Source organism: Galleria mellonella, unplaced genomic scaffold, assembly GCF_026898425.1.
Source record: "Galleria mellonella isolate WM207_F2 unplaced genomic scaffold, CSIRO_AGI_GalMel_v1 utg158, whole genome shotgun sequence".
In the NCBI taxonomy this organism is placed as follows: Eukaryota; Metazoa; Arthropoda; class Insecta; order Lepidoptera; family Pyralidae; genus Galleria; species Galleria mellonella.
The window spans coordinates 389508-414480 of record NW_026442003.1 but is presented as its reverse complement, the minus strand read 5'-3'; the positions used below and the strand labels follow the sequence as shown (position 1 = coordinate 414480).

The 24973-nt window shown below is 38.0% G+C and overlaps 1 protein-coding gene across 2 annotated transcripts in view; it reads right to left on the bottom strand.

Moving 5' to 3' along the window:
• Nucleotides 1-3031: 3031 nt before the first annotated feature.
• LOC113517976 (oxysterol-binding protein-related protein 8) overlaps nt 3032-24973 on the bottom strand; it is a 47368-nt gene continuing 25426 nt past the window's right edge. For both annotated transcript variants that reach the window (XM_052892368.1, XM_052892369.1), the window contains exons 10-21: nt 12136-12284; nt 11020-11198; nt 10575-10755; nt 9779-9875; nt 9188-9327; nt 8343-8399; nt 8020-8145; nt 7522-7662; nt 6681-6801; nt 5981-6023; nt 4865-5014; nt 3032-4002 (exon numbers count right to left, since the gene is read on the bottom strand). In XM_052892368.1, the coding sequence (XP_052748328.1) occupies nt 3762-4002; nt 4865-5014; nt 5981-6023; nt 6681-6801; nt 7522-7662; nt 8020-8145; nt 8343-8399; nt 9188-9327; nt 9779-9875; nt 10575-10755; nt 11020-11198; nt 12136-12284 (1625 nt within the window). In that variant the 3' untranslated portion in view covers nt 3032-3761. The remainder of the gene's footprint in view (nt 4003-4864; nt 5015-5980; nt 6024-6680; nt 6802-7521; nt 7663-8019; nt 8146-8342; nt 8400-9187; nt 9328-9778; nt 9876-10574; nt 10756-11019; nt 11199-12135; nt 12285-24973) is intronic.

The window sequence follows — 24973 nt, the reverse complement described above, 5'->3', positions numbered from 1 at the left end:
CACTCTCTAAATAAAATTATTTAAAAAAATAACAAAAAACTCGAAACATTCGAGTAATGAATTTTTTATTTGTCCTGCTATTGAATATTAGCAGACTGTTTTATTGTCGATTCAAATCATCGTTTCTTTACATTTCCATTAAATCCTATTAAAACAGATCATAATTGTATTACATTGTAATGGCAGGTCGCATGTTGCATGTTATGTTGCATGTTGCATGTCATTTTGCATGTTGCAACATGTTACAGTATCAATTCATTTCTAATTACATTTTTTATACATTTCATAAAAATTGTATACCGTGCTTAATATATATAGATTTTCTTCAAAAGTTTCAGCGTATTGAAATAATATCGACATGATCGCTTCGATGCATACAGAACAAGTATAATTACACCAATTTCGACAATTAATTAGAGACTTTAACATATCGACAAAACATCGATAAATTTTAATAAAACTTTTATTTATCGATAATTTATTTAAAAATAAAGGAAGTCAAATTTTGAAGCAGTTGTAAAACCTGCACTTTTAAAATATATTAGTTAATATATAATTAACTAATATATATATTATATATTAGTTAATATATTATATTAGTTAATATATTATATTAGTTAATATATAAGTTTACGTTATATTTAATCACAAAAAAAAACTATATTACAAAAAAAAGAAGAGATTAATTCTGAAGGCAAATGATGATATTTCGCAAGTAGAAATAAAATACTATATATAATATTCATCCATTCCGTAAGTATAATAAATTAGATAAAACTAGAAGCAAAAACGAAGAAAAACAATTAAACAAAAATGATTGTGAAAACAAAAAAAAAAGATTAACAATTGCTAAACACTCTAATGGTTGAAATACGAAAATAGGTTTGGAATTCGCATTAAAAAATGAAGGTTAATATATAAATACAGATTTATATAATATTAACAATTTATCGACTATATAACTTCGCTATATGGACATCTCTAGAACTGTCATTAGCTGTCAAAGATAGTGATGTGAAATGTAACGTGTAAATCATTCGATTAATGCTTGATTAAGTCATAGGAAATATTGGCATAATTATAATTGTCAAATATTAATTTAATATATTCGTAATTTTATTGTTTTTTTTTTTTAATTAAATTGGTCGATGTGTAGAAGTAATGTCTGCGTGGCGTTCTCGATTGTAAAACAGTATATTCTGTTTCTGCACTATACACAATAAGGAATCAATCTTAGTATGTCTCTTTATATAAATTACAGTGTATAAAGTAATAAATACCATCGTACATATAACACAACGCCATCTAGTTCCAAACTCAGCTAAGTTTGTTCACTGGGTACTAGTCAACTGGTAGAAATACTTAAATAATACATTTTTTTTGTAAATACCACCAAAACCAATACAAACAGTCATTCACATGGATACAAATGTATGTATTGTTTGCTTGTAACTAAACTACAAATAAAAAAAAAATTGAAAAGATTTTTGGATTATTTATTGATTATATAGGTAATATAACATTATAATTAGAATCCTTTTATTATTTTAGTATACCCTATACTGTACCAGTGGAATTGAATATTTATCCCACGGGAACACGGGTGACTAAACAACGAAAACTTTTGAGCCTCCTATACATTGGTATTTAAGACCATTTCCCTTAAAAAACAACATTATGTACTCTCAGACATGTTACAAGGTCCCCTTAAAGCAGGTGCAATATGTACTCTCAGACATGTTACAAATTCCTCTTAAAGAAAATGCAATATGTTCTCTCAGACATGTTACAAATTTGTCTTAAATAAAATGACATTATGTACTCTCAGATATGTTTCAAGGTTCCCTTAAAGAAGGTGCAATATATACTCTTAGACATGTTTCAAGGTTCCCTTAAAGAAGGTGCAATATGTACTCTCAGACATGTTTCAAAGTTCCTTTAAAGCTGTAATATGCACTCACAGACATATTCCAAGGTTCCTTTAAAGAAAGTGATAATATGTACTCTCAGACATGTTTCAAGGTTCCCTTAAAATTGTAATATGCACTCTCAAACATATTCCAAGGTTCTTTTAAAGAAAATGCAATATGCACTTTCACACATGTTTCAAGATTCCCTTAAAGAAGATGCAATATGTACTTTCAAACATGTTTCAAAGTTCCTTTAAAGCATATTAATGCACTCTTAAACATATTCCAAGTTTCTTTCAAAGAAAGTGCAATATGTACTCTCAGACATGTTTCAAGGTTCCCTTAAAGAAGGTGCAATATGTTCTCTCAGACATGTTTCAAGGTTCCCTTAAAGAGAGTGTAACAAAATTAAAACTTGTATTTATAATATTAATAGAATTATTAATTCCTTGTATATATATACTTTTTAAATTATATTTGGCAAAGAGACATTATAAGATTGCTTACTTATTATGCTAAGTATATATATATATATATATATATATATATATATATATATATATATATATATATATATATATATATATATATATATATATATATATATATATATATATATATATATATATATATATATATATAACTACAATACTTTTCTCGGTGTGTTTATCAAAAGTTGCACATTAACTACAATTATAAAATTTCATAATTTTGAGATTTGCGTGGAGTGAGAAGCTATTTTTTTTTAATAATAAGAATAATACAGGACGATATCAACACCTGTAGCATCCTTTTGGTGTTCTATCAATTTAACTGAACATATTTCCGAAAGAAACTGTGTATGGGTGATATCGGTACCGTCCCGATATCTATATATTGGGATGCTCTGGATATTAATGTCGATTTCGACCCCATTCTTCATTTTGATATTATATATAACCGATATTTGTGTGTAGAATAGGCCACCTCTTCGTTTCTCGTAAGTGTCGTAAGAGGCGACTAAGCGAACTCAATGGTCGAGAGATGAAAGCAGTGTCCCTCTTCAAGCATCACCAAACCCTAACTGCGGTTGCCAACCCGCTTGCTGATTGTGGCAACTACTGGGATAACTCCTCTTTATAGGAGGAAGCCCATATTCAGCAATGAACAGTTAATGGCTGATACGGTATGATATATATTTCAAGTAAATGTCAAATTTTATTGATAGAACACTCTGTTTAAAGGGACGCTAACGTTTTCGTATACACCCTGTATACGATGTAGGAATGTAAAAATATTTCGACTATATATTCTTAATTAAAAACATATTACTAAGGAACGTTTCAAATCAGATACGCCCTATCGAACGGAGACAAGCGATAATTTAAATAACAAGATTTTGTTCTACAAAAAAAAAACAAAATCGTCTACAATTGTGGCAAAAACATATTCATTTCATTTAAAAATCAAAGTACTGAACCGATTTTGATAAAACTATTAAAAGGAACAAAAAGGAATCTGTAAGCATATACTTCCAGATAAAAAAAAACTCCAAATCGGCTTACAACTGACGGAGTTACCGAGGTAACAAACATTAAAAAAAAATTGAGAACCGAATCGAGAACCTCCTTCTCTTTGAAGTCGGTTGAAAACACAATTCAAATTCACTATATACAATTCCAAAATTTAAATTTCGAATTGAAACGCAGCGGGACGCGTTTCGTTCGATTTAGATGTTCTCTAAATCGATTTAAGACACAACCGGCTTGAACCGGCCCGAACCGGCTCGAACTGGCTCGAACTGGACACTAATAGATCGGAACGCGAACATGTCGCTCGGGTTCACGTCGAGAACGCCACGTCGCGAAGTACTCAGTCTTTTTGGTGGAACACCCAGTTCAGTAAAGCTTGTAACACAATGGCAAGCACGAACCCGCCGAGCATTTCCCAACTGTGGGTCGCTGCGGGCACGCGGCCCACGTTCTGCGGCCGGTACGCGGCGGCGCGTTGACCCTCGCCCATGCTCTCTACAGTTTTGGACAACCGCTCTATAGCCGTGGTGTGATCACGCAGCGCCGTGTCTATGGAGTGTAGAGTCTGTTTTATTGTGCGTCTGCGAAAAAAAAAAACCTAAAATTAGGATTACTTATTTGTGAATTGACACAGTATTATATACTGTACTGCCCGCTGATATTAGAAGAAAGAGATTGTTAGTAATATTGTCTAATTATCCCATTGCTAGCAATATACCCCTATCATGTCGACTTCTATACTGTCTCCTCTAAAAATCGTCATGGTTGATTCTTGGTGAATTAATCTTACCGGTAAGGGAAGAAAGGGATTGTTAGTAATGGAGACTGAGAATCCCATTGCTAGCAATATACCCAACCAGGTCAACCTCCTCGCGGTTCCTCCTGGAAACTGTCATGATCAATTCCTGATGAATTCATCATGATGGGCTAACTGGCCTGTTTTCATTCTCATCTATCACCCTTCACTGGTGCCCCGCCAGCGTATCCCGTTAGCGCAGGCAGGCTACCATACCATTTTCATCCAATAAAAAAAATCTTACTGGTATAAGTATATAATACCAATCCCTTTGCTAGCAATATGCCCTATTAGGCCGATCTCCACGTGGTTCCCCCTGGAGACCATCGTGAACAATTCTTGTTGAATTCGTCACGATGGGCTAACTGAGCTGCTTCATCCTCACTTATAATCCTTCACTGGTGCGCCGCCGGTGTATACCGATAGCGCAGATGGAGTTACCATTCCATTATCACCCATTAAAAAAAAAGACTTGCCTCATCATCCTCACCTATCATCCCTCACTGGTGCCTCGCCAGAGTACACCGTTAACGCAGATGGTTACCATCCCACTATCATGCATTACAAAAACCTCCTTTGGTGTAGCGCAGGCGAAATTACCGTTGTAATATTATATCAATAATAAAAAAGCAATGATGAACACTCACGTGGAAGCCTTGGACCTGCGCGCGCCGTCGTCGTGGCTGTCCGAGTCGGAGAGGCGGCGCGGCGGCGGCTCGCGGCCCGCCGCCGCGCCCACCGCGCTACGGATCACGAAGTCGTCCTCGTACTCCAGCATCTCTTCCAGTTGCCAGGGACTATAACATTAATTTGCAAAATAATTCATTTTTTTTCTCTATATCTGTGGGTAGGCTAAATAAATACGTAGGCACGTACGCACGCACGCACATGCACACGCACACGTACACACACGCACACGCACGCACACACGCACACACGCAAACGCACACGCACACGCACACGCACACGCACACGCTCACGCACACGCACGCGCACACGCACATACACGCACACACACGCATACGCGTTTATTACACTTTATTGCACCAAGTAAAAAGAGAAATAACAAATACAGTAAATATTAATGAGAAGTGATACAAAAGCCGACCTTATCGCTGAGCAATCTCTTCCAGACAACCTTTGGGTAGAGGACATTGAGAAAAAGACAAAGGGTAGATGGCGCACTATTATATAAATATTATTATATACAAACATACATACATACATACATATACATATATAATATATACACAATTAAATATATACATAACATACATACATACAACAGAAAAAAAAAATGACGAAGGAAAACGAAGAGAGAACGCAAGAAAATAGTACTAAAGTGAGTTTATTTCATTTTAAAATAAATTAAAAGAAAGGAACAAAATTTTTTGATTTAAATAAATGATAAAATTTTGCAAGAACCGAACTTTATGTTGTAAGAGGGAGACTTTGTACAAAAATCGATTGCTTGGCCACCTCTGTCCCATTCGTGTTTCAACCGTGAAGCAATTGTGTTTGCATGGCTGTGTTTCGGTTTGAACGGTGGGATATGGCGTGAATTTACTAGGTACAGAGGAATAACACTTGAGTCCTCAGGAATGGCAACGCATGGGGGGTATCATGGGCGAAACAGTATACTCTGTTATGTCCATGGCACTGCTCATGTCTACAGGCGACGGTTACCACTTTCCATCAGGTGGGCCGTCAGCTTGTTTGCTATTCTAAGTTGCATAAAAAAATATATATAAAATAATACTCACTTTATGTTTATATGGTTATACTGCCAGCCTTGATCAATAACACCTGAAACATAACATATAAGTTAAGGTTAAGGGTGGGTAAATATCTATTTCTCAAACATGCTTATAAATGTGAGCGTTATTTTGACAATCTTCTTCGAGATAAATCAAAATTGCCGTACTGGCCAGATACATGCGGGCAGCGGCCGGCAAAAGTTGTATGAAAATCCATATCTACAATAGTTTTGCGGCCAGATAAATTACTATGTAAACTCATATCTGTCCTGTAATTTAAAAATGGAATGACCTTTTACTTCGAAACATGGCTACCAAGGAGGTAACTAATAAAAGGTTTTATTTAAATTTCGAACTGGCTTGCAAATAGAAAGCTGTTTATAGAAAAAAAAAAAACAAGGGAACATTATGGCGCGTGAAAAATTATTATTGTTCGTTATTCGTCATTGAACTTGAAAAGTAAAATTGTGTTTTTGATTTCCGCGCATTGTTTGAGAAAAGTACTATACAAGCCTTGGCCACAACTAGGCATTGATGGACTCACGTATGTGTGCCTCGGCTACGCCTCGGCCCACATTTGCACGTTCGTCCATCAATGCCTCAGGTCCTAGCTGCTGCAGTAATATACTATATATTATAATTACAATCTATAATATATAGATATTGCTTATATGTTACACAATTAGTTAATTCACACTTGACCCACCGTCAAGGGACTGCCTCCGGAGGTCCTTGTGGAAGAACCTGGGCACCCAGGGCGCCACCAGGTTCCTGGCGCGAGCCCTCTGCTCCTCCTCTATTATTGTCTTCTCTTCAGTCGCTGCCACCTGATATATTGAAATATTTTTTATATATTAGGACAAGCCTAGATGATCAGGACAGTAAAATAAGACAGAAAAAAATTTACTTTTCTTTAAAATCAAGATAACAAAGGTTCTACTTATAATATATTTTGTTTCGTAATGTTTTTTAGGACGGCCCTTAAGTTGAACTATAAGACGTTTCAAGGTTATCCATTCATTACCGGACACCCTGTATATAAGGAAAAGGAAAGGTCCCAATACGCTTCCTTGGGGTACACCAAACACAACAGTACGCAGTTTTAAATGTATGTTGTAGTTTTGTTTAATACTGATGATTTGATGTTACCCCTGCCAATTTAAAACACCATCGTCATCATCATCATCATCACATCAGCCTTAAACTGTCCACTGCTGAACATAGGACTTCCCACTAACGGAGGCTTTGACCAGCAGTTGCCATGTTTTGCAAGCGGTTATAACACCATAGTCCACAGGACAGGCATCGCGTTACGGGTACCGTGGGCGTCACAGTGTATTCAGCTACGTGTTTATTGACAATGACTAACACTTTCCACCAGGTGGACCGTCAGAAACTTTACCGCTCCAAATTGTCTCTAAATCTCCCTAAACCAGGCGCCAGTGTATTCTGTGATATCTGTCGCGCTGTCCATGACTTTTAGGCAACGGTTACGGCTCCCCACCAGGTGCCGCCACTGTTTCAAGACACATAATTATCTCCCAGACCTGGTCATCATTGCCGATGGCTTCCGACACCTTTAGCCAGAGCCGCTGCGACTCGTACTCATGCTGGCTGTCCAGGTTCATCAGGTACCGAGGTAGACGCTGCTCCTTCAGGAAAGCCACGTCCAAAAGGTTGCTCTCCTCCTAGAATAATAATTGCACTTATACCATATCATGCCATACCACTGCTGAACATAGGCCACCCCCATAAGGAAAGACTTGCTAATAGTTGCCACGTTTGGCAGGCGCCAGTTATTCTTTGGTAGTGTTTTAAGAGGGACGTTACTGCCCATCCCTTGCCTTCCCTTAGTCGGAAGTCTCTTATGACACCCACAGGATAGGATGGGGTGGCTTATTCTATGCCGGGACCACACGGCCAACATTATCGAGCTACATATGGAACCAGCATATGTACCATCGGCTTATCCTTCGGGTTATGTCGGTTCCTTTGGTTCCTTTTACCTGTGTACTGGAATTTAATTAATAAGCTATATTGCTCACCCCAGTTTTCTTGTCTTTTATATCCATTTTCCCGTCCCAGTATCCTTCTATCGTCGCTACAGTGTCCTTCCCTTTCTTGATTCGGCCGGATATTGCGTTCGTTTGTTCTGCGCTGCCGAGGAATGACTGAAAAAAAAAACCAGCTGTATCGGATATCAGGCCAGCCGTATGCTTGTGTCGTCAACGACCATTGTCACATACGAGATCTGGATTAGAGTCCAGCATTGGCAAATTGTGCAGAGTATTTAAAGGGTTGTTTAAAAATATTTTTTAATTATTTTTTTTTAGTTGTGGGTAAAATTAAAAAAAATCACAGCACTCACCCTTAGCTTAAATTCTATGTCTGCCTGGTAGCCCGTGTCCGAACATATTATGTGAACCTGCATAGAAAAAGAACACAAACTTATTTTTTTTTATACAACTTAGAATGGCAAACAAGCTGACGGATATATATATATATATATATATATATATATATATATATATATATATATATATATATATATATATATATATATATATATAATATTATATTATATATAATAACAGGATATTGGATAACAGACTTTTGACATATTCGAAACTAGATATCCGACCGCCATCAATGTCAAAGGAGTAAATTCCAGTATCTTTTTGAAACTCACGATCGTAACCTTCGTTCCAGTAATACTCTCCAACTATCTTTCCCCTCTCAACCCCGTACTGGTTTCGCTTTAAACTCTTTTCTCCTACATTCTTCACGACTCTAGAACGCGCTTCCTGATGCCATTAAGAGACTACCGACTAAACCGTCTTTCAAAAAAAGCGTTCACGCTCACTTTTTTACTTTATCCGAGCAGTAAATGCTTTATATTATTCCCAAATTCGTGTATAATATAGTATATATCATATATGTGTAAGTATATCTGTTATTCATATATATTTATTCGTTTATATATGTAATTTTAGTATGTATGTATATCAATAATTAGTAGTACCGCATTCGAGTATTCTGACACTTCCCTATGGTTGACTGGGAGAGAATGCTTTTAGCATTAAGTCCGCCATGTACACATATTTGTACTAATGAATAAATAAATAAATGTACAGTGGAGCCCAATATATAGATATCGGATCGGTATCCATAATACCTATACCTAATAACTATATCAGACAAGTCGCCACCTACCTTCCCGCCGAGCTCCATGCTGAGTGTGCCAATAACGATGCCCTTGCAGTGAGCGTAGGGCGCGGTGGTCACGTACGTCTCCCCCCAGCCCAGCAGGTGGACCCTCGCGCACCCCTCCAAGATGGCCGACGTCGAGTTACCTGATGACAAATAAACCGTATGGTTTAATCTTCATGTTTCAGTGGAACTCAATGAAATTGTGTGACCATCCCATCGTTTCTAGAGGGGGGGGGGGGGAAGGAATTATTAGTAATGGAGCCCTAAAAGCCATATTGCTAGCAATATACTCGACCAGGTCGACCTCCCTGTGGTCTCCACTGGAAACAATCGTGATGAATTCCAGGTGTATTCATCACAATGAGCCCACTGACCCATTTTCATCATCACCTATCATCTCTTCCTGGTATTCCACTAGCTTATATCGATAGCACAAGCAGGATTACCATTCCATTCTCACTCATCAAAAAAACCGTTCACGAGTATGACGAATGAACCATCCATCGTTATGTTCAACCATATTATAGGGAGCTCATCGACCAGGCTCACACTGTATTTATATTTCGAACAATTTTTTTTCTACTGGGAACTCACCATAAAACTTCGATCTGGCGAGTAGACTGCCCTCTATGACGTATCCTTCCTTTCTGTTGGACACGTAGAACGCCGACACGGGCGGATGGTGGGACACCTAGAAAAATAAAACAATTTAAGATAAGTTATTCCACCAAAAAAAAAAACACCACCATCTTCGATTGTAGTAAAATTAAAAAGAAAAAAATTATATAAAAAATACACTACTGGAACCGGTTTTGATAAATTTTCCATGAGGCCAATCAGAAGGTATAATCCTTTCAGATGCCGTGTGGTCCCGGCGTAGAAAGGGCCACCCTTTCCTGTTCCGTGGGTGTCGTAAGAGGTGACTAAGCAAACTTATGGTCGAGGGATGGGCAGCAGTCTCTTTTAAAACATCACCAAAGACCTAACCCGCTTGTCAAGCGTGGCAACTACTGGCAAAACCCCCTTTATGGGGGAGGCTATGTTCAGCAGTGAAGAGTTAATGCCTGATACAAATAAATTAGGGACCAGAGGAAGACTTTGTAAAAAATAGTTTGTTTGGACACCTCTGACCCATTCGTGTATCTACCGTGAAGCAGTTGTGTTTGCATGTCTGTGTTTCAGTTTGAAGGGTAATAGAGTAAGGTATAGAGGAATAACACCTGAGTCCTCAGGAATGGCAACGCATGGGGGGTACCATGGGCGAAACAGTATACTCTGTTATGTCCATGGCACTACTCATGTCTATGGGCGACGGTTACCACTTTCCATCAGGTGGGCCGTCAGCTTGTTTGCCATTCTAAGTTGCATAAAAAAAAATCAAAGAATCTACCTGTTCAGCAATATAATACGTGTAGGTGTCCGTGTTGCGATGCTTCCAGCAACACCTGAAGGTCTCGCCCAGCACCGGGTTGTACGGCTTCTTCAGACCCTTGGGCTTCCTGTACAACCCTGACAGGTACCACCTCAGCACACACTTGAACCTTTGGTACGGGTCTTCCATGCTTTGTGCCCTGGGAAAGGTTTAGGTTTCTAAGGAACTTCAACGTAAAACAAAGCGGCCTAAACTACATGATGCTAGCAACTCCACGTGGTTTCCCTGGAAATCATCGTGAATCTTGTAAAATTTATCACGATAGGCTCACTGACCTACTTCATCCTCACATAACATCTCTCACTGGTGCCCCGCCAGCGTATACCGTTACCGCAGACGGGGTTACTATTCCATTATCATCCATTAAAAAAAAAACCTTCATTATTACATTACAGATACTTACTGTCCCAACAAATCCGCATGGTAATAGTTATCAGACAGCTTGTCCAGGAACGACCTGGGCTCCAGTATGAAAGTCGGCAGCACCACCTTGCTGAGGTCCATGCCGGGGCGGACCTGCTTCAGCAGGAACCACAGCAGAGACTTGTTCTCTTCTGCCACCTCCTCGACCAATTCTCCTGCCTGTGGAAGGTGGATGGTGCTCTTTATACATCTTGGCAATTAGAGTAGAAAAGAAGCTGTCAAGCAATGTGATGGTAAGTGATAACCGTCGAGGAGAAAAGGATTATTAGTAATGGGGTTTAACTGACACATTGCCAGCAGTAGACCCTATCAGATCGACCTCCACGGGGCTCTCCCTGGAAACCATCGTGGCTAATTCTAGTGGAATTCGTCACGATGAGCTAACTGACCTGCTTTCATCGTCATTCATCATCCCTCACTGGTGCCCTGCCAGCGTATACCGATAGCGTAGGTGGAGTGACCATTCCATTATCACACATTAAAAAAAAAACAAAAAGTGACAATCGTCGTCTATGGAAGGGGAAAGGGATTGTTAGTAATAAGGACGTTCCCCAATTGCTAGCAATACACGCTGATCAGGTCGCTCTTTCACGCCTTGTTTTTGAATGGCTTATTTCGGTTTGAAGGGTGGGATATGGCAATGAATTTACAGGGTACTGATGAATAACACTTGAGTCCTCAGGAATGGCAACGCATGGGGGGTATTATGGGCGAAACAGTATACTCTGTTATGTGCATGGTACTGCTCATGTCTATAGGCGACGGTTACCACTTTCAATCAGGTGGGCCGTCAGCTTGTTTGCCATTCTAAGTTGCATAAAAAAATAGGAAGCAAGCTGATGGTCCACGTGATGGGAAATGGCAACTGTCGCCTATAGACATGAACAGTATACCATAGACATCACAGAACAGAGTAGCAACCAAGGTACTTCTCATGAGTTACTTCTCTTTTTTAACATTGAGGTGTTATGCCCTGTAATAGTAAACAAGATAACGGCTTAACTGATGGGAAGTGGTAATCGTCGCCTATAGTCTTTATAGTATGTATACAACTGGGATAGAGTGAAGTAACAAAACAGTAGTATATTACACTCACCGCACCGATCTCCCGGTCAGGATCCTCCACATAGACCCTCTCGATCCTGGAGAGGATCTCCTGCTTCCTGCTCACCATGTCTTCCTTCTGCTCTTGCATCCCCACTCTGGAACCTTCGCTGTCGGAGTCTGACGCTGCACCAGCTAACTCTATAGGGAGATGAGTGCGGTTAGCGAAAACACTAGCAAATACTACAACTACTACGAGAGTGGCGTCATCTACTGTCAACAGTTTCTAGATCGCCTTCATTGTATATGAAGGCCCCTGATGTGGTTTACCGAATAACGACTTTACGTCCCCTCCAAAGCAGGGAAGGAAGAGATTGTCAGTAATGGGTCATCGAATAAACAGATCGATCTTCACGTAGCCCCTCTGGATAGCATGTTGCTCCATTCCAGATGTATTCATCACGATGCGCTAAGTGACCCGCTTTCATCCTCACCCACCGTCCCTAACTGGTGCCCCGCCAGGGTATACCTTTAACGCAGGGTGTGTTCATCACGCGAAACCTACTGCACCAAATTGGATGCGATTTTCACAGTTGTATTCCTGGAGATCTAACTTAAAATCTGGAATGTTTTATCTTGGTATACTATCTAATAGTGCTCTTTTGGGGGGAAAGGGATTGTTAGTAATGGAGACTGAGAATCCCATTGCTAGCAATATACCCAACCAGTTCGACCTCCTCGCGGTTCCCCCTGGAAACTATCATGGTTAATTCCTGATGAATTAATTCATCATGATAAGCTAACTGGCCTGTTTTCATTCTCATCCATCACCCTTCACTGGTGCTCCGCCAGCGTATCCCGTTAGCGCAGGCGGGGTTATACCATTATACCATTTTCATCTATAAAAAAAAAAATGTTCTTTTTAATTAGTTCTGCTACTTCTGAAATCCACGCGGTCGAAGTAGGGTGCAAATAGCTAGTCCACAATAAAGACATTTGTATTTTAATATAATAACTACCAATTTAACTTACGTCTAATTAGATCGAGAAAGCTCGACTAGTTTTGGGATCAAGTCGTGATCCTTAATCATGAGCGGCTGTGATGCGAGCGCGATCCTGACACGTGATTACACGTAAGTAAAAACCGGCAGTTATTACATAAAAATACAATGTGTGTTTACGAAACATACGAGTTTCATTTCGTGCCGTAACCTTTCTCGTATGTCAAACTGCTCGTGTCTAAAAGCAATTTTCCCCATTGAAATTAATTAAAATGCCATTAATCGGTACTCCCATAAAACCACCTCAGTTGTCTTTGTTAAGTGTTAATGTCTGAAGTCGGGGGAAAGGGATTGTTAGCAATGGAGTTCGACATTGTTAGCAATATGCCCCTATCAGGTCGACCTCCACGTGGTTCCCCCTGGAAACCATCGTGAACAATTAACATACATTGGCGGGACACCAGTGAAGGATGATAGGTGAGGATGAAGCAGGTCAGTTAGCCCATTGTGACGAATTCAACAAGAATTGTTCACTATGGTTTCCAGGGGGAACCACGTGAAGGTCGACCTGATAGTATATTGCTAGCAATGGGTTCATTAGACCCCATTACTAACAATCCCTTCCCCCCAACACTCGTATATCGAGGTACCACTGTATTTGTAAAAACCCCCACTCTCTTTGAAAGGTTTTTTCAAAGTTGCTGCATTCACAATAAAATTTGTGAACTTTACACTCTTTTACATATAAAAAAATAGCACTAAAATCTAGCAGTTTATTATAATATAGCCATATTAAACGCACATATTACAGCCATATGCCCAAACAGGCAAATTTCTTTTTCTCAAACATGCTTGGAAAGGTGAGCATTATTTTGACAATCTTCTTAGAGATAAATCAAAATTGCCGTACTGGCCAGATACATGCGGGCAACGGCCTGCAAAAGTTGTATGAAAATCCATATCTGTCGTGGTTTGCGGCCAGATAAATTACTATGTAAACTCATATCTGTCCTGTAATTTAAAAATAGATGACCTTTTCCTTCGAAACATGGCTACCAAGGAAGTAACTAATAAAAGGTTTTATTTAAATTTCGAACTGGTTTGCAAATAGAAAGCTGTTTATTGAAAAAAAAAACAAAGGAACATTATGGCGCGTGAAAAATTATTATTGTTCGTTATTCGTCATTGAACTTGAAAAGTAAAATTGTGTTTTTGATTTCCGCGCATTGTTTGAGAAAAGTACTATACAAGCCTTGGCCACAACTAGGCATTGATGGACTCACGTGTGTGTGCCTCGGCTACGCCTTGGCCCAATTTTTGTACGTTCGTCCATCAATGCCTCAGTTGCTGGCCGCTGCAATAATGTACTATAACTAGTCAACAATAGACAGACAAAAAAAAATTAGCAATTCAACTCTACAGAGGAAGGAGGCAGGGATAGTTAGGAATGAAGATCTAACAATTCCATTGCTAGCAATATACCCTATCAGGTAGACCACGCGGTTAACGCTTGAAACCATCATGGTTAATTCTTGTGGATTTCGTCACGATGGGCTAACTGACCTGCCTTTTCATCCTCACCTATCATCCCTCACAGGTCGACCTGACAGGGTATATTGTTAGTAATGGGGCTCTTAGATCTCATTACTAGCAATCCCTTTCCCCCTAATCAACTTCCATTGTGACAAAAAGAAAAGTTATTGTAATTTAAAAATAAAACTACTAAATAGGTTTTGATAAAATTTCCATTAAACCAATCTGTACGTATAACCTTTCAGATAAATAATTTCCCAAATCGGTTTACAACTGACGGAGTTATGGGAATTTACATGTATAACTTCAAATCACACAGCATTATTAGCCGCTGAGTACATCTCAGTACTGTAATCAGCGGACGGACGGACAGACGGTGAAAGTCACACCAGAGGGAGACTTTGTACAAAAGTCGATTGCTTGGGTACCTCTGTACCATTCGTGTTTCAACCGTGAAGCAGTTGTGTTTGCATGACTGTGTTTCGATTTGAAGGGTGGGATATGGCGTGAATTTACTGGGTACAGAGGAATAACAACTGAGTCCTCAGGAATGGCAACGCATGGGGGGTATCATGGGCGAAACAGTATACTCTGTTATGTCCATGGTACTGCTCATGTGTATAGGCGACGGTTACCACTTTTCATCAGGTGGGCCGTCAGCTTGTTTGTCATTCTAAGTTGTATAAAAAAAAACCATTTTGGTAGGGAACCCTAAAATAAAATAGATGAATGTAAATAAATAATTATTTATAAGATTAATCAATAGATTCTATATCCAATGTAAAGTAAGCCGTACTATTATATATATATATATATATATATATATATATATATATATATATATATATATATATATATATATATATATATATATATATATATATATATATATATTATTCAAGAACAATTCCTAATACGGTTGTCGGTGGGGGGGGGGGGGGGGGGGGATTGTTAGTTGTTATATACTGGCCACCAGTCGCTAGTTCGAATTTTTATATATGTGAAATATCTATTATACGTATTTTATATTACTAATGGGGTCTAATGAACCCATTGCTAGCAATACACCCCATCAGGTCAACCTCCACGTGGTTCCCTCTGGAAACCATCGTGAACAATTCTTGTTGAATTCGTCACGGTGGGCTAACTGACCTGCTCCATCCTCATCTATTATCCATCACTGGTGCCCCGCCGGTGTATACCGATAGCGCGGGTGGGGTTACTATTCCATTAAAAAAAATAGGGTAGAGACATTTGTCGACCGCCACCATTGTGGTAAACGTAACACTCGAGTGGCCCACATTTCGTCGAGCATGTTGGTATAAAACATGCAAGGCGGCAAGCCTACCGCCGCCGCGCCGTCACTCAGATTAATATGTTTTGTTATCGGTGTTTTACATCACCGGAGAGTTAATCAAAGGTATACTTAAATTGACAGACACTTTTTGTGAATTATTAATTAAATATATATATTTCTATACTAATATTACAAAGAGGAAGGATTGGACTTTTTAACCAACTTCAAAAAGTATTCGGTTGTATTTTTTTTATGTTTGTCACCTCATAACTCCGTCAGTTGTGAACCAATTTGGGTAATTCTTTTTTTATCTGAAAGGGTATACTTACAGATTGGTCCCGTGGAAATTTTATCAAAATCGATACAATAGTTTAATTTTTAGATAAAAAAAAATTGGTTTTACCACAATTAAGTCGGTTCTTTTTGTTTGAAACATAATTTTTAATTTTTGTATGTAATGGATAAACTTAAAAAATTACTCGACCGATTTTAAAATTTCATTCACCTATAGACAGCTATATTATTAGCGTCTAACATGGGCTATATAATATATTAAAAAAAAAATAGAGATCCGTACAAAAAATACAATAATGTAACCCAAAGTATTAAAAATTTGCCAATTAAAGTTAATATCAAATGTTAATTAAATCTTCCTATCTATCTATCCGTACGAAGCCGGAGAGAACGCTAGTATTTAAAGAAAGAAAAATCTAATTCATAAATTTATTGTAAAACCAACCTTGTTCGCTATTAGATAAGGCATCGTTTGCGACGACGCTGTTCTTCCACGCTCCATTCGTTCCCTTATAATCCGACAAAATTGCGGAGTCCACGGAATACTTCCTGTTCAGTTTCAACGGCCCCAGATGCGACGGCTCCGAGAATTGTCTGGTTAACTTCTTTTGGAATTTTAACAGAGAGAATATACTGGATCTCCGCCTTTCGGACTTCTCTGTCTTCTTCGTTCTTGCTGATATTTGTGAATCTTGTTCCATTGCGTATAGAGTTCAAAATTGTTTAGATTTTTGATAAAGCCAACACTAAGTGTAACAGAATTCCAGTGTCTTTAAGGTTCATATTTATTAATTTGTTTTTTTTAATCCTCTATCATAAAAGATTATGTTATGTTATAAACTGTCCATTTCTAATTTTCAACCGACTTTAATAAAGGAGGTTCCCAATTCGATTGCATTTTTTTATGTTGGTTAACTACCCCATAACTCTGTCATTTGTTTTTTTTTTTTTTATGGGTGAAAATGGTATGGTAATCCCGCCTGCGCTAACGGTATACGTTTGCGGAGCTGTCATTTGTGTTATCGTCGTGTAAAAAAAAAACAGTCAAGAAATTGATTAATTTCTCCCCACTACAACATCCGCCACGCCGTAAGCGGAAAGCAAGTATTAGACAACGAGCAAAAGGCGGTTCAGTCGCTCGACAGACACGGAAGGGAACGCATCGGTCTCTGTGTAGTTTTACTAAGTACCGTTATGATTTATTAAACTTTAAATTCATTTAATTTTATATTACCGATTAGATGTAATTTATAGAATTAAAACTTAGTAACTAGGCTATTCAAAAATATTAACGTTATAATTGCTTATTTAGAATTACAACGGTTTAAATTTATTATTGTCCTAATTTATATACATAAAACTAGCCGACTCGGCAAACGTTGTTTTACCATATACATTATTTCTAGAACTATACATGAAAATATATCCTACTACAATTATTATATTCGATTGTCATCTTGCAACCCTATTGCGGCATATAAAAATCGCGATTAAACAACAGGGGTTGATCGTAAAAGCGTGAAAATTAGAATTTGTATGTATTTTTCAATGCTAAATTATAATAAAATAAAAATAAAAAAAATTAAAAAAAAAATTTGGGTTCGTTCACCCTTACCATTGACGGGTATGAAAAATAGATGTTGGCCGATTCTCAGACCTACCCAATATGCACACAAAATTTCATAAAAATCGGTGAAACCGTTTCGGAGGAGTTTGGTAACAAACACCGCGACACGAGAATTTTATATATTAGAGATATCGATTGTAGTGTTGTTAAAATTGTCAAGAGGGTATTCAGAATATTATGGCTTACTCTGTGATATGTTAAAACAAATGTATTAATACTAAAATTGTTTTTATTTGTAAACCAATAGGGATTGTAGTCACCAGGGGGACACAGTGCGCTTCTTAAGATTATCTCTGTATCCTCGTAAGACCAAGAGCAAGACATTTATTCATTTATTTATTGCTATTACATGTTGTAACAATATTGGTCTTAATTTACTAAAAGTATAGAATCAAACATGAACCCTGGAAGGGCGCAGCGATCACATTAATAAATATTATATAAACTACATAATTAAATTTTTACATTATATATATGTATAATCTACATAATAATAATATAATAATAAAACATAATTTACATTATATATATATATATATATATATATATATATATATATATATATATATCAAGAGTTCATGAACGTGTTTATTTGAAAATGCTGTGCAAAAGTTGTTCTTGTTTGTGACAGGGAGTTTACAAATTCGTTTTGATAACATAACATTATATGTAGGGTGGGTCAAAGCATACTTGTGCATGTACAAGGTCGCTCCTAATATGAACAATTTACGAACACTCAATAACTTACTCGAGCCTCATACAATTTTTCCGCATCGTAACGTCTTTTGATTTTAACATTTAATGTTTACTTTACTTCAATCGGTTCATAAATAAAAAAATATATATCATTCTAAAGAATCACATATAAAATGTTATAAAATAACCGATCAGTTGTATTGGCTGAAACTTTATGAAGGTAATTTTTTTTGGTGGGTGAAAATGGTATGGTAACCCCGCCTGCGCTAACGGGATACGCTGGCGGAGCACCAGTGAAGGGTGATAGATGAGAATGAAAACAGGCCAGTTAGCCCATCATAATGAATTCATCAGGAATTAACCATGATAGTTTCCAGAGAGAACCGCGAGCAGGTCGACCTGGTTGGGTATATTGCTAGCAATGGGATTCTCAGTCTCCATTACTAACAATCCCTTACCCCACTTATGAAGGTATTAGGTACGTGATTATCATTTAAGCATATAATACAATATAAGACCGGATTCATGGAGAGTTCCAATGGGAATGATATATAGAAACTACATAGTTAGAAGCAAAGCCGAGGGAAACTACTAGTAAATAAAAAACAAATAAACAAAAACTACTCGACCGATTTAAAAAACAAAAATCTTTTATAGAAAGCTACATTAAAAGGACTATATACATGATTTTCGAAAATTCTCTCTATCCGTGCGAAGCCGGGCCGGACTGCTAGTATAAAAGAAAAAATACACAAATTCGTAAAATATTACTATTCGCCTATCACCGTAATAAAATTGTTCGACCTAATTTATAATCTACGTCTGATTATCTATGCTAATATGTTTAATCTATGATTAAGACAAATGAAGGTTATCTGTGTAAAGACAATTATTAATCTATGGCGCGTTGCTGGACATTATAGTATTATAACTTTTTTTTTTTTTAATGGGTGAAAATGAAATGGTTACCCCGCCCGCGCTATTGGTATACACCGACAAGGCACCAGTGGAAGATGGTAGGTGAGAATGAATGCAGGTCAGTTGGCCCACCATGATGAATTCGACAAGAATTAATCATGATGGTTTCCAGGGGGAACCGCGTGGAGGTCGACCTTTCAGTGTAAATTACTAGCCATGAGGCTATTAGACCTAATTACTAATAATCCCTTTCCCCCCACCAGCTAACCATTAGGTAAGAACAGAAAGTCTATGAAGGACAGATGTGATGTGTTGAAAGGCATACATACACATATTGTTCTTCTTTACTTTTGCATATTTAGTATGGCCTTTAACTGTCCATCGCTGAACATAAGCATCCCCCTTACCAATAGTTACTACGCTGGGGGGAAAGGGATTGTTAATAATGGAGACTAAAAATCCCATTGCTAGCAATATACCCAACCAGGTCGACCTCCTCGCGGTTCCCCCTGGAAACTATCATGGTTAATTCCTGATGAATTCATCATGATGGGCTAACTGGCCTGTTTTCATTCTCATCTATCACCCTTCACTGGTGCCCCGCCAACGTATCCCGTTAGCGCAGCCCGGGTTACCATTCCATTAGCATCCACCAAAAAAAGAATTGTTGCTACGCTTGGCAGGCAGGTTGGCAACCACAGTACAATCAAATACTAATTCATTTTTCTACTATCTATCCGTTAGAAGCCGGTGGGGATAGCTAGTTATTGATAATTGAGTAAACACTTTATTTTAAGAAGCTCGTGTACAGACAAAAAGGGATTGGCTCGGATCATTTCTCTTTGAGGTGCAAAGTAAACAAATGCGCGGTCTAAACTTGTATCATCGGGGTCATTCACCTGTAGCATAATTTAAACATTTATTATGTAGAAATATTAAATACTGCCCGCTGATACTAGAAGAGATTGTTAGTAATATTATCTAATGTTTTTTTTTTACACAACTTAGAATGGCAAACGAGCTGACGGCCCACCTGATGGAAAGCGGTAACCGTCGCCTATAGACATGAGCAGTACCGTGGACATAACAGAGTATACTGTTTCGCCCATGATACCCCCCATGCGTTGCCATTCCTGAGGACTCAGGTGTTATTCCTCTGTACCCTGTAAATTCACGCCATATCCCACCCTTCAAACCGAAACACAGCCATGCGAACACAACTGCTTTACCGTTGAAACACGAATGAGACAGAGATAAGATTTTTAAAGATAAGTTTCAAGAAATGACGTCTCGAAATCGACGGCAGCGTCTCAACTTTATAATATACTGTACTGCGAACAAATTTAATATCTTTATCTATGATTACTACTTATAATGATACTTCCCACATAATTCTGTTATCATTAACATGTAATACAGTGAACGCTCCATATAAGCAACTCATTTGAAACAATTTCAATAAAAACATTTCTTATTGGGAATAGTTGCTTACAGGAAAAAAAGGAGTATAAAAATACTTACCGTCTGTGAAATATTTTTACTTATTTATTTTAGATAGATAGATAGATAGACAATTTATTTGCATTACTTACAGCACACAAATTACAATAAAAAAAAACATACACGTAATACACAGCAAAAGAGACAAAAGAATAAAAATAAAAAAAGCACAAATAAAAAAACAAAAATACAAAAACAAAATACATAATCTAACAATCTCCTTTGTTAACATTCCTTCATGCGTGTGCCATAGTAACACAAAATGGTCACAGCTCAGTTTATTGCTTTGCCCTTAAAAGAGCAAAACACTGATATTCTGCTGTGGCCAAACTTTTACTAACTTTTACTAACTAAGCTGAGTACAATAAGTAAAATATAAAGAATGTTGCTTATATAGAGCGATCACTGTATCTATATATTCATATTTTATTTTTTGCTACCTATTTTATATGCGTCGCTTTTAGTAGTAGGAAATAATTTAGTAATAGGAAAATAGTACCAGAGGGAGACTTTGTACAAAAGTCGTTTGCTTGGGCACCTCTGTCTCATTCGTGTTACAACCGTGAAGCAGTTGTGTTCGCATGGCTGTGTTTCGGTTTGAAGGGTGGGATATAGCAGTGAACTTACTGGGTACAGAGGAATAACACATGAGTCCTCAGGAATGGTAACGCATGGGGGGTATCATGGGCGAAACAGTATCTCGGTTATGTCCATGGTACTGCTCATGTCTATAGGCGACGGTTACCACTTTCCATCAGGCGGGCCGTTAGCTTGTTTGCCATTCCAAGATGTATAAAATTTTTTTTAATAAGATTAATAAAACTGTAATAATTATATTAAGACGTATGTAAATCAATTTAAAGACAGACAAACAAATTCTAGAATCAAACCCACGATCGAGGTCACAAAACAACCGGTATCAGCAGATTACGTCGATATCATATTGCAAATTACGACATGTGGTACTGTGACCTCATAAATGTACCTGTATGTTGCAGGCATGTCACCATAAAGAACAAAGACGAACTGTTTTTTTTTTCTAAACCATTTAAAAAAAATGGGTTCTCGGTTCGGTTATATTTTTTTTAATTTCTAGAAAATTCACGTCTCCCCTCTTAAGGAGAGGCGATGGTAAACTAACCCCCGGCAGAAGCACAGTCGACCGGGGTTCAGGGCCCCAGGGAGAGAAACCGGCGTACAATGCGGACAGAATCTAAAGGCACCGCTTTCTGCATCTTTCCCGGGAGTGAGCCGCCTCGGAATGCCAACCGTCTGAGATGTTGTTCCAGACTGGTTGGGATAAAACCGTTCACCGACATAACGATTGGAATGATTTCGGTGGACGTCACCCCCCACATTTCGGTCACCTCGTGAGCCAGGTCGAGATATCTTCTCTTTTTCTCAGTTTCGGCTTTCACGAGGTTCTCGTCATGCGGTATGGTGACATCCACCACTCTCGAGAGTAACCGATCCATCACCACGACATCAGGTTTGTTCGCAAGAACTGTTCTGTCCGTGATGATGGATCGATCCCAGTAGAGCCTGACGCTGTCGCTTTCGAGGACCGGCTGGGGCTCGTACTTGTAGTACGGCAACCTCTCATTCGCGAGGCCGTACTTCAGAGCTAGCTCTTGATGGAGTATTTTGGCTACCTGGTTGTGTCTGTGCAATTATTATTATTATTATTTCAGCCAGTTACTGTCCACTGGTGAATCAGAAGCCTTCCCCATAAGGATTGTTTTGCCAGTAGGTGCTACGCTTGGCAGGCGGGTTGGCAACCGCGGTTAGGCTTTTAGAGATGTTTTAATAGGGACGCTGCTGCCATCCGTCGCTCTCCCTTATATGTTACCTTATAACTCCATCAGTTCTTAACCGATTTGGAAAATTCTTTTTTTAAATGAAAGGATATACTGTGTGTTTTATGTTTTTATTATTTTATGATTAAATCATAATTGTGGAGATATCACATAACATACACACAAAAATAAAAAAGACTTCAATTGTTACAAAATCCGATATATATATATACGATATATATATATATATATATATATATATATATATATATATATATATATATATATATATATATACATATAAACGAAACTACTGGACCGATTTTTATAAAATTTCTATAGGGCCAATCTGAGAATCTGAGGGACCATCCGTAAAGTATTTTTAAAAATTTTGTGACCAAACGAAACGCTAAATTTTATGTTAAATTTACATAATACATACCGTTTTTTTTTTTTGATGGGTGAAAATGGTACGGTAACCCCGCCTGCGCTAATGAGATACGCTGCAGCACCAGTGAAGGGTGATAGATGAGAATGAAAACAGGCCAGTTAGCCCATCATGATGAATTCAAAAATGTAAAAATGTCCATGCGTGCGAAGTTAGGACGCGCCGCTAGTATAGAAATAAATTACAATACCACTGCAGTTGTCAGTTGTCAGCTGTTTCCGATGTATTTACGCATGAATTATTATCAAGCCGCTATGATTTATAGGTATAACAATGGGTGAGCAGTTTGGTTTTTTATGGGTGAAAATGGCATGGTAACCCCACCTGCACGGGGGGAAAGGGATTGTTAGTAATGGAGTTTGCCAGCCCCATTGCTAGCAATATGCCTTATTAGATCGATCTCCACGTAGTTCCCCCTGGAAACCATCGCGAACAATTCTTGTTGAATTCGTCACGATGGGCTAACTGGCCTGCTTCATACTCACCTATCATGCTTCACTGGTGCCCCACCGGTGTATACCGATAGCGCGGGTGGGGTTACCATTCCATTATCATCCATTAAAAAAATAAAAATAAAACCCTGCCTGCACTATCGGTATACGTGGATGAAAAGCTAGCAGTTAGCCCATCGTGACGAATTCAATGATAAATTAGTCACGATAGTTTCCAGGGGGAACCACGTGGAGGTCGACCTGATAGGGTATATTGCTAGCAATGGGACTGATAGTCCGCATTACTAACAATCCCTACCCCAGGAGGGCGGAAGATGGGCAGCAGAGTCCCTATTAAAACATATCTAAAGCGGTTGCCAATACGCCTGCCAAGCGTGACAACTACTGGCAAAACACCCCTTATGGGGAAGACCTACATTCAACAGTGGACAGTAAACGGTTATCATTACAATAATAAATTACCAGGGGGAAGAGATTGTTAGTAATGGGATCAAATAGCCCCATTACTAGCAATATACCCTGTCAAGTCAACCTCCACGTGGTTCCCCCGGAAACCATCGTAGCTAATTCTAGTTGAATTCGTCACGATGGGCTAATCAACCTGCTTTCATCCTCATCAGTCATCTATCGCTGGTGCTTCGCCTGTGTATACCGATAGCGCAGGCGGGGATACCATTCAATTGTCATCCATTAAAAAAAAATACCATCATTGTAAATTTCTGCATTCTTTCTAGACATTTCCGCAACTGTCCCCATTTACCAATTTAACTGCAACACAACAAAATCAGCTATGACCAAGCCTATTTCTCTCGGGGCTAACTAGATATATCTGTATCAATTTTCTTTTGTTCTAAATCATACCATATATCTATTATAATAAAGATTAATTTAATAGAACATCAAACATTATCCCATTTTGATAGTGTAAGTAGGAGTCGGTCGTGAGATGACATTGGCATATAGAAGTTTATAAAAATACTACCTTTTACCCGCGACTTAGTCTGCGTGACTGGGAAAAACCTATAAGCTACATAGCCTATACACTTCACCCTCCCATATATAATAGTACGTAAACATATCTCCAATATTCATTTTTTATTTTATATGTTGTTTTATATTTGAAAAAATGTAAATAATCAGATTGTATCATTTTATTCATTAATTTACGTGTCATAAATGGCTCAAATAAAGTGTTTATCTATCTATCTATCTATCTACGTGTATACCAAGTTTCATAGTGATTGGTTAAGTCGTTAAGACGCTATAATGTAATAAACAAACTCACTTTCACATTTTAATATTAAGTATTACAAACCTGTCATTTATTT